The sequence below is a fragment of the Leptodactylus fuscus genome, chromosome 6 (genome assembly GCF_031893055.1).
Source record: "Leptodactylus fuscus isolate aLepFus1 chromosome 6, aLepFus1.hap2, whole genome shotgun sequence".
Classification (NCBI taxonomy): Eukaryota; Metazoa; Chordata; class Amphibia; order Anura; family Leptodactylidae; genus Leptodactylus; species Leptodactylus fuscus.
Window position 1 is genome coordinate 53,788,140 of NC_134270.1, and position 16,178 is coordinate 53,804,317.

The 16,178-nt window shown below is 40.5% G+C and overlaps 1 protein-coding gene across 2 annotated transcripts in view; it reads left to right on the forward strand.

Moving 5' to 3' along the window:
- The window catches only part of ACOT7 (acyl-CoA thioesterase 7), a 167,383-nt gene that overhangs the window by 33,666 nt on the left and 117,539 nt on the right, over positions 1 to 16,178 (forward strand). For both annotated transcript variants that reach the window (XM_075279980.1, XM_075279981.1), the window contains one exon: positions 538 to 694. In XM_075279980.1, coding sequence (XP_075136081.1) covers positions 538 to 694 — 157 coding nt within the window. The remainder of the gene's footprint in view (positions 1 to 537; positions 695 to 16,178) is intronic.

Consider the following 16,178-nt stretch of genomic DNA (forward strand, 5'->3'; position numbering starts at 1 on the left):
GTGAAGTACTTTTCCGTCCGCATGTTCCGTGCGGACAATGCGGAAAGCACTCGGACCCCATTCTAGTCTATGGGGTCCGTGTGCTTTCAGTGATCACTGCTTGACAATGCGTTCGGTAGTTCCTTCGGAGGGGTCCCCATGCGGACTCCCCGAACCGATTACCGAACGCAGATGTGAACCAGGCCTTACTCACTAGCACTGGGCTCTCCATCATTGAAATGTAGGAGAATATGACTGCTACAAGACTGGTTATGCACGGAGACCAGAGGACCCCTTTAACTATCATGAAGTCCAATGGGTGTCCACCATTTCAAAACTGAAAATAGCGGAGAAAAGTGTCCTCCTTGCAGGACTTTTTTTCTCTGCCATTTTTAGGTGGTCTCTACGACGGAGTCTGTAACAAAGACTTTGACTCTGACGTAAACCCAGTCGTACTACCGTATTATTAAGCTCTCTGTTGCTGTGAATGTAATAAACATTCTTGTATATACATGAAATATACAAGGTATATATAATACTGCAACTGTCTCATTCTAGGAGAAGTGCATTGCTGCTTTGGCTCGCGTGGAGCGCACAGATTTCTTGTCACCCATGTGTATTGGAGAGGTGGGACATGTTAGTGCAGAGATCTCCTATACTTCCAAGCACTCGGTGGAGGTTCAAGTTAACGTCATGGCTGAAAACATATTGACAGGTAAGAAGTTATATATTATATACACTTATGTCTATAAGGGATCATTATAGAACTTATATACCTTTGTATAGTTGGCTGAATTATAGTAGTTGTATTCTTATGAGGAGGTTAAATAATAGTTATATTCTTGTACACACTGGACAGTATTATAGCGGTTATATTATTCTGCATAGTGGACAGCATGTTAGTAGTTATACTCTTCTACATAGGAGGCAGCAATATCATATTTATATTATTGTACATAATGGTGCAGTATTGTAATAGTTATATTCTTGCACATTGGTGCAGAGTTATAGTACTTGTATTCTTGTACATAGGATCAGTATTATAGCAGTTATATTCATGTCCATACAAGGCAGTATTGTAGCAGTTGGACACAGGATGCAGTATTATAGTACTTATATTGTTGAATGTAGGGGTAGCATTATAGTTATTATATATTCCTGTACATAGAAGACATTATTTTAGCAATATAATCCTTGTACACAAAGGATTAGTATTTGTAGTGATATTTTTGTACACAAGGAGCTGTATTATAGCAGTTATATTCTTGTACATAGGGGGCAGTATTATAGTAGTTATTATTATTATTATTATTGTCTATTTATATAGCACCATTAATTCCATGGTGCTTTACATTTGAGTGTTTACATACAGTACACAAATTATACAAAGCAAATATAATACTAACAGTGACCGACTGGCACAGTGGGGTAGAGGGCACTGCCAGTGAGGGCTTACAATCTAGTTATAATCTTGTACATAAGTATTGTAGTAGTTAAGTTCTTGTATATAGAGAGTTATATTCTTGCATATATGGACAGAATTCTAGTAGTCATATTCTTGCACATGGAGGACAGTATTATAATCGCTATATTCTTGTATACCAAAGAACTACCAATGACCAATGAGCATCGTTCATTTTTCAAGGGCAATTTAAGAAATAAAAGCTACACAATGATTGGTTGCTGTGAGCAATAAAGATGTTTTTTTCCTTTAAATACTTTCAGAAATCTGCCCAAATTATATTTGAATTTACAGGTTTTTTAATGTTTTTCTTTAATTAAATAAAATAAATAAATAATTAAATAAATAATTAAAATAAACACATAAAATAATAAAATAAATTCATAAGATGTCAGAGCGGATAGGCCTGTATTCTTAATGTTATGCTGGCTGGCATTCTGTTTCCAACTTTCTAGTATTTGATCCTTATTCTGATGATTTTAGATGAGCGCAGCTTTTGTTTTTGCTTAGAATCCCACTACCATTAAAGATGTGCAGCGGTGCCGTGGCGTAGACAATGGTGGCTGCCTACCTTCACTCATTTCTTCCACAGCAGATATACACTAAGCATATGCTGTGTGACGAGTGGCAGTGGGGGATCGCAGTGGGAGAGCGCAGCGATTGTACTGTGTTTCTGCAGACGATGTACCGTACCTCACACTCTATAGGAGAAGAGTTCATCTTCTCAGTAATGACATACTGTGTGCTAAAATGTGTCTTCTAACTTATTGTATGTTCTATAACTGGCGATGTTTTCAGACGGAGCTCTACTTTATTATACCACAGTTGGACGTACATGGGAATCTATCTTAATATTCAGAGAAGACGTCAGAAAGCAACTTCTCAAGTTTGCCGGGTTTACTTTGTTTATCAGAGTGTTTTAGTCTCTCCAGTTTCTGTTGTATGTCTGTAAGGCTCTGTATACATTGCATTCAAGCCTGTATACATTGCACGACAGATACTTTTGATAGATGGCATGTAATGGCATCTATTAACCATAGCATCTGACAGTAAGAAAAAAAAGTATACCGTACTTTTATTTGCAGTGGCTTTTTACATAAGGCTAAGGCCCCACATTTTGGAAACACAGCTTTTTTGGTGAAAGATTTTGTTGCGTTTTTTTTTTGTTTTGTTTTTTTGAGCCAAAGCCAAGAATGGCTACAAGAGGAATGGGAGATATGTATATCTTCTGCTCAATACACTCCTGGCTTTGGCTTAAAAACCCGCAACAAATAAAGCTGCATTTCCGCAACATGGGGCTTCAGCCTAAAACTGCTTTCCTATGCAGTTTAGTTGAGGTGAAAAGGACATTATTTTGGCTTCCATTTGGTTAGTGGGGACCTATAGAAATATTAATGCATATGTTGAGAGCTTTTCCAGGCATATAGAGAGAGTGTGCACGTAGCCTTAGTAACGTAAAGTATGTTTGTATATATGTATGTATCTCCTATTCAGTTCAGTATGGGGTAATCTGCCCCCTAGCTTATCGTGCAGTATAAAAAAAACATCAACAATTTCTATTCAACAACAGCAAGCAGAGATCTTGAAAAATCCGATAAATCGTCAGAAATTTGCATAATACAATGAACATGATCTGCTGTAAATCCTTTTAATAAACTCATCTTTAACATTTGATACATTATTTCCATTTTGCTAGGGTTATGTTGTGTTTCTGCAGATTTTATAGCCGCCCTTTCCGTCAACTTTCAGCTTGACCCTACTCACCCCTGCCCTGGAATCGAACCAGGCGGCTGGTGTGGGATTAGCGGCCTGCTGAATGCGCTTTTCTTATACCGTGTTATATTTTTATCTTGCCTGACACATTTCCTTTCATTTTACTTCAAGCTCTTGTCCCACTTTCTCTCTGTCTTTCTCCGGATTACTTTTCTGTCTATTTGTCTGTATTTTCCCGTATTGCACACAACTTTTAACATTTGGGCTTCTATCATGTGAGCTCAATGTTACTGATAAACTGAAGAGCAGAAAGCTAAATAGGTAAATATAATCTGCTAATATGGCATCTAGTAATCCAGCATGGCTGATAGTCCGACAATTATTTTCAATATAGAATTGCTGTGAACTGGGACATTGCATAAGACCAGAAGACTGAGGAACGCAAGTTAGAATACCTATGATAGATAGATAGATAGATAGATAGATAGATAGATAGATGAAAATATAGAGAGAAAAAGATAGATCTGATTACTGTACAATACCAGTTATCTAGGTGAGAATGCTGATATTTCAGCTCTGAAGCCTACAGAATAGTAAATACAACTCTAAGTGTAATACAGGTTGTAACTCAGGATCTGTACAGGCTAAGTACTGTAATGTAGGTACACAGTGACTTCATTAGCAGAAGAGTGAGTGCAGCTCTGGAGTATAATACAGGCTCTGACTCAAGATGAATACAAGATAAATAATAGAATGTATGTACACAGTTATTCCACCAGCAGAATATTGAGTACAGCTCTGGGGTATAATACAGAATGTAATCCAGGATGATTACAAGATAAGCTGAATTCTTCCAGAAATGCCATAGTTTTGTTGCTTAGCTCAAATGATATATGTGTCTCAGCTGCAATACCACACATTACCTGTGAACAGCTGTGGCACTGTCCTTCAAAGAACACAACCATGTTTGGCAGACTCTGCTCCCCTTTCCCCCTATAACACAGTGTGTAGCATCAAACCTTATATTGCAGTTCCTGACATGATTCTCTTTCCAGACGATGGTTACTATAGCAACATCTTTTTTTTTGTAACTTTTCACACACATTCTTCTTTGGATTCGTGATGATTCCTCCCACCTTGACTCAACTTTCATTTCACAACATCCTCTTGTTCCAAAACACTTGTTTGACCCCTTTCAGGGGAGAATTTTTCACAGGTTGAGCTGCCACAAAGTTTACTTTAATCTCTGGTTCCTCATACGAGCCAGGCCCGGGGTGAGCAGAGACTCCAGTGAAGCCTGTGAAGTTCTCGGAGATGAGATGTGTTTTATTTTAAGCGCTGCTCAGATTAGCTCCTTTTATGTTGTGTTTTCTTGTGGCTCCTCGTGGCGTGGGTGGAAAACGCTAGAAACTGAAAGCCATATGGTGAGGTCTGTCATTTTCTACCTGGAGGAGGATTCGAACAGTCTAATTTGTTTGCGGATCTATTTTTACATATTGATATCCTGTGGAATTGTATAGAGGTCCATGGAATATTCCACTGGCCCTCTACGAAGTAGAATATCCATGTAGCAAATACTGGTAAATTGATTCGGAAGAAGGTGCGTGTAAACTAAGAATGGAGCTCTGCAGACATGTTCTTCAAGATCAGATTTTGGGGACCAAACGTTTATGTCCAATTTTGGGGCATCGAGTCAGTAAGGGAGCCTTCACACGGAGTTACGCTGTGCTCATTCTGAACGTAAAAACACGTTCATAATGAGCACGTAAAAAGCAGCTCGCATTGACTTGAATGGGAGCCGGCATACGTGCGCTCCCCATTGAAATCAATTGCTTTCAATGTATTACGCGCCAAATCTGGCCCCAACTCTGATTCCACAACTCTGACTCGAAAAGCCCTGATGAGCAGTTCAGGGATATATATCCTGTGCAGAGAGGGATATACTGTATATAGTTTAGTCCTTCTTCCATTTTAGGACATGAGTGTGGGTTCTCTTCTATTGATATTGTCGTAGTCGAATTGACTATATCATGGATCAATCAGTCAGTCCAAATTAATAAGCATGTTTAAACTACTAATAATGACACAGACACTGAGTTCCATATCACATCAGCCATGCTAGCCCCTTAGCCCAGCTCAGCACAACTGACTCTTTATTGAAAGTACACACACTTAAGAGACAAAGAAAGGAGGGGTTAATGCATCCTTTGGAATTCCTGAGTGTTGTCCATCTCTCATTGGCTTCAGACCTCTGACATCCAGCTGGACACCACCTCCTCTGACCTGAAGAATTCCACCATGAGGCATGGCAAGCTCCATCTTGGATTCAAAGTCCTTTGTCTCAGAGTTGTAGGAAAAATTAGTATTTCCAAAACACATCAGACATATAAAGCATATGAAACTTGATTCATGTTCTCAGACTTGACAATATAGTAGTCCAGCTTGTCCAGGCTAAAATTTAATTTTTTAATTAGGCTGGGAGAGGTGGGGAAAAAAAACAACCAAACAAAAATTTATACTTGCCTGTCCCCAATGCTCTAGTATCCTCCTGGTTCGATCCTGTTGCACGGATGTCTTCTTTTACGGAAATCCTTGCTAGCTATGACATGCCATGTCCCTTCCGCTGAGGCTGCTGATGACTGCCAATCACTCATTGGCCTGAGGAAGGGGCCTGGGGACGTCACAGGTAGTGATTGACCTTTGCTGTGGCCGCTGATTTCCCTCAGCAGTCACGTGTGGCACCAGAAGAAAACAATGCAGCTGTAGAACCGGATCGCGCTGGCAGCGGGACAGGGGGAAAGGTGAGTATGGGGTGGGGTGGTTTGTTTTGTTTTTTTTATTTTCACCTAATTAAAAAATTTAATTTTAGCCTGGACAACCCCTTTAAAAAAGAAGAGTACATGGGATGAGCCTTTTGAGGAATTATTTAGTATGCAACAATATGAAGAAATTTTCAGACTTACTTTATTAATATTATAATAAAAAGGTGGTAGCAAAATAAATTGTGTAGGCCTAAGTCCCTTATATGTATTGGTCGCGTCCCATTTTGAAAGGCAATATGGGGATGTTTTTTGTTTGTTTTTATCTGTATGAAAAAAACAAACATTTGTGTTTATACGGTAGTTGTATAATTACTTATTGTGGTATATATTATTTTGGGCAAAATTAACATTTTGTATATGGAACTTTTTCCCTCACCATGAGGATTCAGTCTTGCTCAAATTGTATGGTTGTTTTTGTAATTGTCGGATTATAGACTTGAAATTCAGGTCAGAGGTGATGCACGGGATATGTGAGTTCAGGTCCCTAGTATAGGATACAACAATTTTGCAATATAAAAGGGAATTTTGATATGTAACTGCTTTGTAGAGTATTAGGGATATTTAATCCCAAAATTTGAAATTTGATTTAGTTTATTTTTTAATATGAGACTGAACAAAATAGTTAAGTGTTTTCTGGAACTTATTAGTTGTTGACTTATCCTTACGATTAATTGAAGATCAGTGGTGCTCCGACTACGATACCCTTGCAGATCAGCTTTTTGGAGTGGCAGCGATGCTTCTTGAGTGCTCCTTCTGCTTCATGCTCCATATGACATCATGTTCAATTGTCACGTGGCCTGTTTGCAGCTCAGTTCCATTCAAGTGAATTGACTGAGCTGCAACACTAAGCTCAGCTGCTGCCCAAGTGTGTAGTGTTGTGTTTGGTAAGTAGCAAAGAGACTGCAGTGTTCCTCTTTAGGGGGCATTCACACAGAGGAAGTTGGCGCTGATTCTGGAACGATAACTCGCAGCAGAATCAAAAAAAAAGACTCCCATTGACTTCAATGGGTTCCATTTTCCGCATGGAACCCATTGAAATCAATGGGACAAAAAGCCTCCCACTGATTTCAGTGGGTTCCGCGTGGAAAACGGAATCCATTGAAGTCAATGGGAGTCTTTAAATAGTTGATAGGCTCCTGATAGGGATCCTGGCTTTTGGATACCCGTCATTCTTCAGTTGATGATTTATATTGATAAATCATTTATAGTAAGGTTAGACTGCATGAGGAAGTGCTAGGTTTTATACGCCTGTGGAAGAGGGACTGAATGAAACTCCAAATTCAATGATGAAAGCTGGGGACCGATACTTTTTCTCCATATAGTGAGTGTGTGTGCAATATATCTATCAAAATATCTATCTATGTCATATAAATAGTTATAAATGTTATATATAAATATATATAGATATGAACTAGTATAACCTGCCTTGCATTGCCAAGCTTCGTCACAGTCTCTATTGTCGGGCAGCTTTTCTTGCCGCACCTGCCCAGTGCTATTCTGAGGTCTCTCTGTTGTTGTCCTTGACAGCAGGGGATGTTGTTATTTTCATGAACTCAGCATAGTTGGAGATAGTGATAGACAAGTCTTGATTACCATTGCCTGTATGAATAATTTATAGTGCGTATCAAAATGCTTGGAACCTCCAGGATAAGAAAGACTTGTCAGAAAGCTGATTCATCTATTTTTCCTTCGCTGAATGTCTGAAAAGAAATTGCCATTTAATTAATAATATAGTCTTATCTACTTTATAATACATAGTACATAGAAATCTTATATAGATAGACAGATCCATAGACAAACGTGACACGGATAAACATATAAGACGTCAGACAGATAGCAAAATCTGAAATGAATACATAGTGCAACGTAACATAGATACACCTGACCTATAGATATCAGAGGTAGATACATAGACGAGTATGATAGAGAGAGTGAGCTAGGTAGCACCATAACAAAGATACACCTGCCCTATAGATATCAGAGGTAGATACATAGGCAAGTATGATAGAGAGACGGACTTCCCAAATGGAAACCCAAACGCAGATGTGAACTGGCCCTTACTTGGTTTATTTCACCAGATTTTATTGTAATTTTGAAAATATTATTTTATTTGTTCCATATCTTGGGTTACAAATCAAAACTTCCATTGCTTGATATTTGCCGGCCACATATTTGGATGTAAAATCCTACTTGTCATGTTGTAATTAGATCAGTAGGACACATATGATCGGTGGCTGAAGATTACAGGGAATTTCTGCTATTAGCGTTATGCCATTACATAAAACTCTAGAGAGCGTTTTAAGCATTACCTCTGCCCATCATGGCCTGTTTATGTCTGAGGTAAATAATAGGCCTGCAGTCACTGAACTCATTATTTGCCATTAGTCGGGAGTGAAGAATAAAGAGGGCTGTTAACGCTTTATCTACAGATCCCACCATTGTTACATGCCCTGTTTATATTGAATACATAGGGATGATGGTGCCCTCTGCTGGTGATGATATTGCTATACAGAAGGGTGAGTGGACTGTCTGTAGCACACAAAATACAAAAAAAACAAAATTGCCTAAAAAAAATCTTGAATGAAAAAATTTGGTACAAATCACCAAACACGTCACTATCTAAATTTTGGCAGTTAAATGTGTAAGTTGGGGACAAGATTTATTTGGTGACTGAGATCCAAATGAGATCTTGACTGAACCTTCTGGCAGTAGTGCAGCATCAGGCTTTGGGCTTATAACGCTAAGCCATGACAGGCTAGATGTATGAGTTAGTAAAAAAGTTTCAAATTGTACATTTTCATGAAAAAGACTTAAAGGCATTTTACCATCTCCCAGAAGTATATTCATTGCAGTGATAAACTTATCTCTGTTCTATATCGCAAAAACAAGAAAAATAACTTTGAACTCTTATGCAGATGAGGTAGTTGGTGCACTGGGGGCGGGTCTTCAATCCTGGGAGCACTGGTCTTAGTAGGATGGGTCATGTTATAGCAGGGAGGATCAACTTTCACTGCATGGCGTGGTGCAGCAAGATATGGTGGGGTCTAAATGGCAAGTGCAGTGCTCCAGGGAATTGAAAGCCCGCCTCCATTGCACCAACTGATACTTTAAAGCTGTCTTTCTCCAAATGTACGAAAGTGGCATACATAACAAAGGTATATTATTATCACTGTAAACTGCTCAGTGGTGACAAGTGCATATGATCGGGGGAGGTGATAGACTTCATTTCAACTCCAGTTCTGTATTTTCCAGTTTTTTTTTTTTTTCTAACTATCTAATGCCCCATATACTATGCCATAACCCAAATTATATAGTACCTTTTTTTTTTTTTTTTTTTTTAAAGCACAGTACTGCGGCAATGCCTGAGTTCATGGCTCGTCTCCCTGTTTTACTTCCATGCGCTCACATTTTTGTACCACCTCCCACCAGATGTGTGACTATTAGAAGGTGCAGTTTCCTTGGTAACGAACTTCAGGGTTGAGTGATTTGAAGTTTGTGTCTGGGAGTAATCGATACACCGTTTGTCTTTTTTAATTACTTGTTCTGTACATTGTGAGTTTGATTTTAGCTTTTCTTCTCTGTCCTTTATGGTGCGGCTCAGACCATGTAGTGCGAGATCAGATCTGCTGAGGGTACTATCAGCCTTTTTCACAAAGTGTCATATACAAAAAAAATTACAAAGCACAATTATACTGTAATGACTTCATCCTGCCTGCAGTGATCATTATCTAGTTGTTATAGTGTAGCGATTTAATGCCCATTCAGGGGGTTTATGGAGTGGCAATGTTCTGAGCTAAACACATAGCTTGCAGTTATCATCAGCTAACAATGCAGCAGTCCTGGAGAGGATAGTATAGTACAATGGCTTACAAGGCACAGGACGCGAATCCCCAGGGGTTCATTCAGTTATCCCTATGAGTACGCGCCATGGTGAGAGCTCCCCCCATAATGGTATGTCGTGGGGTTCACTACCCATGAACTACTATTATACTGTAGGGTGTTTTCACCCTACACCAGAGTATATTTATTGCAGGCCCAGGAGAGGTAAATAAACGTTACAAACAGTGTTACTCACCTCCTCTGGGCTCCAGTGCTGCTCCCAGTGCTCCAAAGATGACGGCAGGGACCACTCAGGCCCAATCACAGGCCTCAACAGTCCCTGACGTCATCTCTGGAGGACGAAAAAGCATGGAGAGCACCACCACAGCCCAGGGCAGATGAGTAATACTGTTTGTCATGTTTATTCACCTCCCCAGTGCTCCCACTAACTGTACTCTGAGGGTCTGAAGAGACCTCAGAGTATAATAGTATTGATCTTCAAACTGATATTTCAATTTTGAAATTGGCACAGAGAAAAACATGATCTAGATATAACGAGTGATCTAGAGTCCACTCACACCGTGAGACCGTTGTCCAGATGTACTCTCACCCGTAGTGTATTGTAAAAAGTCCCAGCTACTGTTGGGAGCATTGGTATGGCATCCCATGGGTAGTAGCAGCAGGCTCTCTGATCGCCTTGAGGTCCAGATGAAGTAGTATAACCTGAAGGAGGGGGTGGGTTTTTTTTTGTTTTTTTTTTTTTTTTTTAGAACCCAAAAAAGAAGAGGGTGTCTGTGCTTGCCAAAAAAAAAAAAAATGCTGTTTATCTAATCCTAAACCTACTACACCTTTCAGGGTACAGACCCCTTTATCAAGTGTAAAATATGGTTATAATTGTTAACAAAAGCTCCAAACGAAGCCTTATTTTATTAACATTTACAAGTGATCTGTACTTTGGGGATATTTGATTGGGACATTTTTGCATTAGGGGGTACTTGATAAAATGGACAACCATAGCGGGGCGGAGCTTGACTGCCGAGCGTAGCGGACGCATGAGCCTGTAGCTCCGCTACATTTAGGTGCTTTGCCGGTTCCCACTTAGCTGAACCACGACCGAAATGGTGAAGATCGGGAGAGATAGAGGGGGTGACCCGCCTAGTACCCCCAAACTGGCCCGCCAGCAATCAGACCTTCAGAAATTCCTCCGAAAACGGAGTCCACATAGCCGCGGCCTGCTTTCCAAGATGGCGCCGGGAGGCGCGAACAAGACGATTCCCGCTCCAGACGCTGATGAGGGAGGTGAGAGTGGAGGGGAGGAGGAGGATAGCGGAGGTGCAGGAGTGTCGGCCACGGTGTCTGAACGATTATTGAGGAATGTCATCATGCAGGCCCTGGAACCGGTAAGGGCTGACTTAGCTGATATTAAGGCCAAGCTGACGTCCCTGGGCCAGAAAGTGGAGGTGGTAGAAGACACTTGTGTCGCATTAACTGATCATGCCACCATTGTGGCGGCCACGCTGGCGTCTCAGAAAGCCCAGATAGATAGAGCACTGATTCTCCTGGAGGACCAGGAGAACCGGTCCAGACGCAAAAACATAAGGATTAAGGGGATTAGTGAAGACTGTGCCCCAGGAGACCTGAAGGACAGAGCTTCTGCCATATTTGCTTTACTGCTGGGCCCTGATAGAGCTTCGTCTGTTGTGATTGAACGTGTGCACAGGGCCCTGAGGCCTAAACCTAGAGAGGGAGATCCACCTTGTGATGTCATTTGCGGCTTATTATCCTTCCTAGACACGCAAGATATTTTGTCAGCTGCTCGGGCTAAGAAGGACCTTACTTATGATTCTGACACCTTGTCCTTATACCAGGACCTCGCCCCTTCCACTCTTTTTAAACGGCGACAACTCAAACCTCTGCTAGAGACGCTTAGAGAACTAAATGTGGCCTACTCCTGGCTTTATCCATTTGGCCTCTCCATACAGCATAAAGGAAAACGTATTATTGTTCAGACCCCTTCTGATTTGCCCAACGTCTGGAACCAGCTTAACATTACTCCTCTGGACATACCTTCATGGCTCCCCACGCCAGACTTGGCATCTCTACCTGATTTATCCTCCTGCCTGGCGGGGTCCAGAATACACCGTGCTAAATCTCCTAAAGCCCGGCGTTCACTTCAACAATCTCGTTTGCTGACACCATGATTTTATGTTTCTTATGGCGGTATTGGGACTTTTTGGACCCCCTCCATTCTTGGGTCTCTCTACGTGCTTAACCCGCCAATTACTGGTTCATTTGATTTTTCCTGTTCAGGACTTATTTGATTTCTTTTCATTGATGGTACCTGCTATAGCCAGGGAGCGGATACAACTATCTGCAGTATATTTCTTTCATGTTTTCCTTGTGGGTTTGCAACTGTTGGAGGGTTATTGTCATATGGGGGCTTACATTACGTTATGTTGTGTGGATTTCCTGTACCCGGCTTGCGGCATTCTCACTTGTTATGTGCTCTCATACTGGAAATCTTTAGCTTTCCTCCCCTCTTCTCTCCCCCATTCTTGCTGTATATGTATTAACGATTGTTTTTTGACCGTTGGCACTTGGTTCTTTATTGCTGTTCATACTTATTCTACTGTGGGCCGGCAGGGTGCCGGTTGCACCAAGCTCTATATACTCCCCATACAGACTTTCCCGGAAGTCAGTGGCCTCCCGAAACGTCTGCACCTCCATAGAGTTGGGGGTAATATCCTCATAGCTGTGCTCTTCAGGCTAGAGCACCCTTAGCAATTAGCTGCCTATTATAAGAGAGTTTTTTCAGCTCACTTTTGTAGTTTTCTTGTCTTATTGTCTGTGTTTGTCTACTGTCTACCCTTCTCCTCTTTATCTTTGTCTTCTTGTCGATATGTGTCTGTTGTTGTTCAAAAATTTTTATAAATGTTTATTGAACTCCAGATTCCTTTGCTACTTGCTACTCGGGATGTTGGTGTGAGCTGCGCCTCCACCCCTCCCCCCAGTTTGATTTCAATATTATCTGTTGTTATCTTTGCTCTTGTTCAATAAACTTTGAATTAAAAAAAAAAAAAAAAAAAAAAAAAAAAAAAAGGACAACCATAGTGTTACAGAAGTGCAGACAGCAGTTCCCCAGTGCTGTAGATGAACCCTGGAGGAAGGGGCACAAGAGAAAGTGATCCCTGGTCTGAAACTCCCCACTGTCCCTTCCTGCTTGCCAGTCCTATCCTGTGTAATAGGCGATAACTGGGGACAGTCCCTACCCTAAATAAGTGACACACAAATCGCGGACAAGACAAACAACAACAAGAGAGGTCAGCTAGCCAGGGGTCAGTAACAGTCGAGCGATGCAGTGTAAAAATCGATATCCAAAAGAGTTGTCAATAGGCAAAGCCAGAGGTCAAGAGTCAGAATCCAAGAATAAACAGCAAGAGAAAAGCCAGCACGCACAAGGCAATAGCAAGCACCAATGTGAATGTGAGCCAAGAATAAATAGGGAGGATGAACCTGCCCTGGACCTGATAGGAAGGCAGGTTGTCAATCACAGGGCAAGACCAAATTTAACTATTAGAGGAGCAGATGGAAATGAAGGTAAAGGAGATGGGTGTGGTGGGAAATCAATTAACAAGGTGAAGGAATAGGACAGTGTTCAGACAATGCAAAACAAACCCAAAAGAAGAAATCACAGCCGAACACGTCTCCTGCGCCACAGCATAGACACATAGACCTAGTATATAGAGCTTCCGAGGCAGCCAGCTCACCACACCAGGGAACCCTCTGCATGTTTCAAGCGAGCCAAGAGCGGAGCAAGACTGAGCCCCCTTTGGTGTCGACTGTGGCATCTTCACTCAGCGTGTCCACTGACTAGTAAGTGTGGCCACTTACTAATGATTTCTAGATCCCACATAACCCTGTATTTTAGTTTGCGAATGCACTGCTGAATGACACTATATGTGGCTGTTTATGTGAAAAGGGCCCACATTGTCGATATGGAGTTCTTGGTATGATTGTAACGGTTATGGTGTAACATTGTCCGAAACAGCAAAAATTTTTTTATTGAAAGCACAATTGACATATTTTTAAATAAAATTTTTGCATAAAACAAAATTGTGATTTTTTTTTTTTACCCAAATATGTTTTGGACTATTTTCTCTATAATTAGTATCGACGATCTGGGCCCTTTTCACGTAAATAGCCACATATATTGTTTGCAATTAAAGGTCCATGATTGCGGATAGTAAATAGGCCCATTAGTTTCTATGGCGCCATATGTATATCTGTAGTTTTTACAGTATGGGCTGTAGAAGTTACCTACAGTATACGGAGCAGGTCCTATGCCTCTATATATTTACAGCACAGACTTGCCCATACAAGCATTCAAGTCTTTTTACGTATTGGTATGCATGTACCCTTTAGAATATTAGGGGCCTTGGGCAATTACCAAATTTATAAGTTTATATTCCCTGAAACCCACAGAATACTACAAAGAAATTCTCAAATTATTATAAAACCATACTGCTAAATAATAGTGCGTTAATTTCAGTTTGCTCATAGGGTCCCTGACCTTAGGTAAAATTGTGACCCTGAGTAATCGCCCACTCTACCACATTACGGAAGGTAACCCATATTGCTGCACAACTACCCATCGCTATTAGAGCATTGGCTTTTGGAGATTGCATAGTAAATATTTCCCATAGATTTCCCTCTTGTACATTGTCACTACAAGACGCTGTCTTAAAATATTCACTTACAGAAGCCATTAAAGAAATCTATAGACTAGTATTATATTTCCTATGTATTCGCCAATTTCTGAAACATTGGAATGGAATGATAAAAGCCCCATTTCAATTCTACTTAGTGTATTTTGTACAGAACGTGGTAAAGATGTATTTTACTTAGAACATTTGTTTTTGTCAGCTTTATTTATTGCATTTCTGTCTTGCCTTTGTCACAATATATCATCTTCTCTTTGCCATTACACGTGTTGACACCTTCTGGCAGAAAACAAGATTACTGGAAATCTGTATATTGAACCAGTTTTCTCCCTTCTGTATGACCAATCCAATACTATTCTTCCCAGTGTGTACTGCAGCTTATTAGATGGCTCAGTCTTCTTGTGCCACACGCTTGTTACAGGACAATTGTGCTAAGAACCCAACGATACCGTTTTCACGTAAAGGAGTTGTCTCATGAATGGAGGCTGTAGGATCCTGTTCTGATGCACTGCAGCACATCTTGGGCAACCATAGTATAGAACCATAAGAATTTCAGACTGTAAACATTTGATGTAAGGCCCTTTCTTGTCCAGCCTCTTCATAAATATCCCTTAGGCTGGTCTTACACCACCGTATTGATTGTACGGTCCGCAAGTTGCTGATCAGCAACACAAGTTGCTAATCGGCAACATAGACACCGCAGACGCCTGTGTCCTTCCGCACTCGCCCATAGAGTTCTATGGGCGAGTCCGTGCAGTGCCGGACCTGCTCTATAAATTGAGGACCTCAGTTGCGGCACACCACGGATAAAATATCCGGTTGTGTAGGAGGCCGCACTGAATATAATGTGTCCGCAATTGAAAACCCTCAGTTGCGGACCATTTGCGGTCTTACATTACGGCCGTGTAAGACCAGCCTTACCCTGCGCCATTCAGGACCTTTATTAAGACTAGCGTGCAATATGCATGTCTTAATAAGTTTGCCCCAATATGACACTTTGATTTAGGGATATCAATATAATATATTATAATAGTATTCTATAATATAAATATCTATTCAGTGTGAAAAGCATACTTACTCCAAGTTCATACCTGCACCCGATTTACGTTCTTCGGGTCTGCTTTGGGACCTGAAAAATTGAAACCCAATCTGTTTAAAAAGCGGTTACCCACAGAATCCCACGGAGCCCATTGACTATAATGGAGCCTGAAGGGTTTCCACATGAAAAATGCAGTGGATTCGGAGATGGAATCCCCAAACGTAGAGCGAGCGCTGGGGTTAATCCAGCCTTAGCCATTTGTCACATCAAAATACCTAGATATAACACATAGCATTTTCCTTTCTTCTTAGTATAAAAAACATTTCTACCCATCCAAAAAAAAAAAAAAAAAAATTTTAAATAATTTTTCACATTCATTTAATGTATTTTATTTTATTTTTGTGTAGTATACATTTCCAAAAAGGAAACCTAAAAGCATAAACCACATCGGCTAAACCACAATTTCCTATTGGCCACATTGTAACTAGAGATTATGACTCCAGGATTTATATACAATATTTTTCTTTTAACTTTTATTTTTAAGATAAAAACTGTAAAATCACATTAATTTTCTATCTTTTTAAATTCCTTATATTATCAATAGTTTAGTCACAAACAGTTGC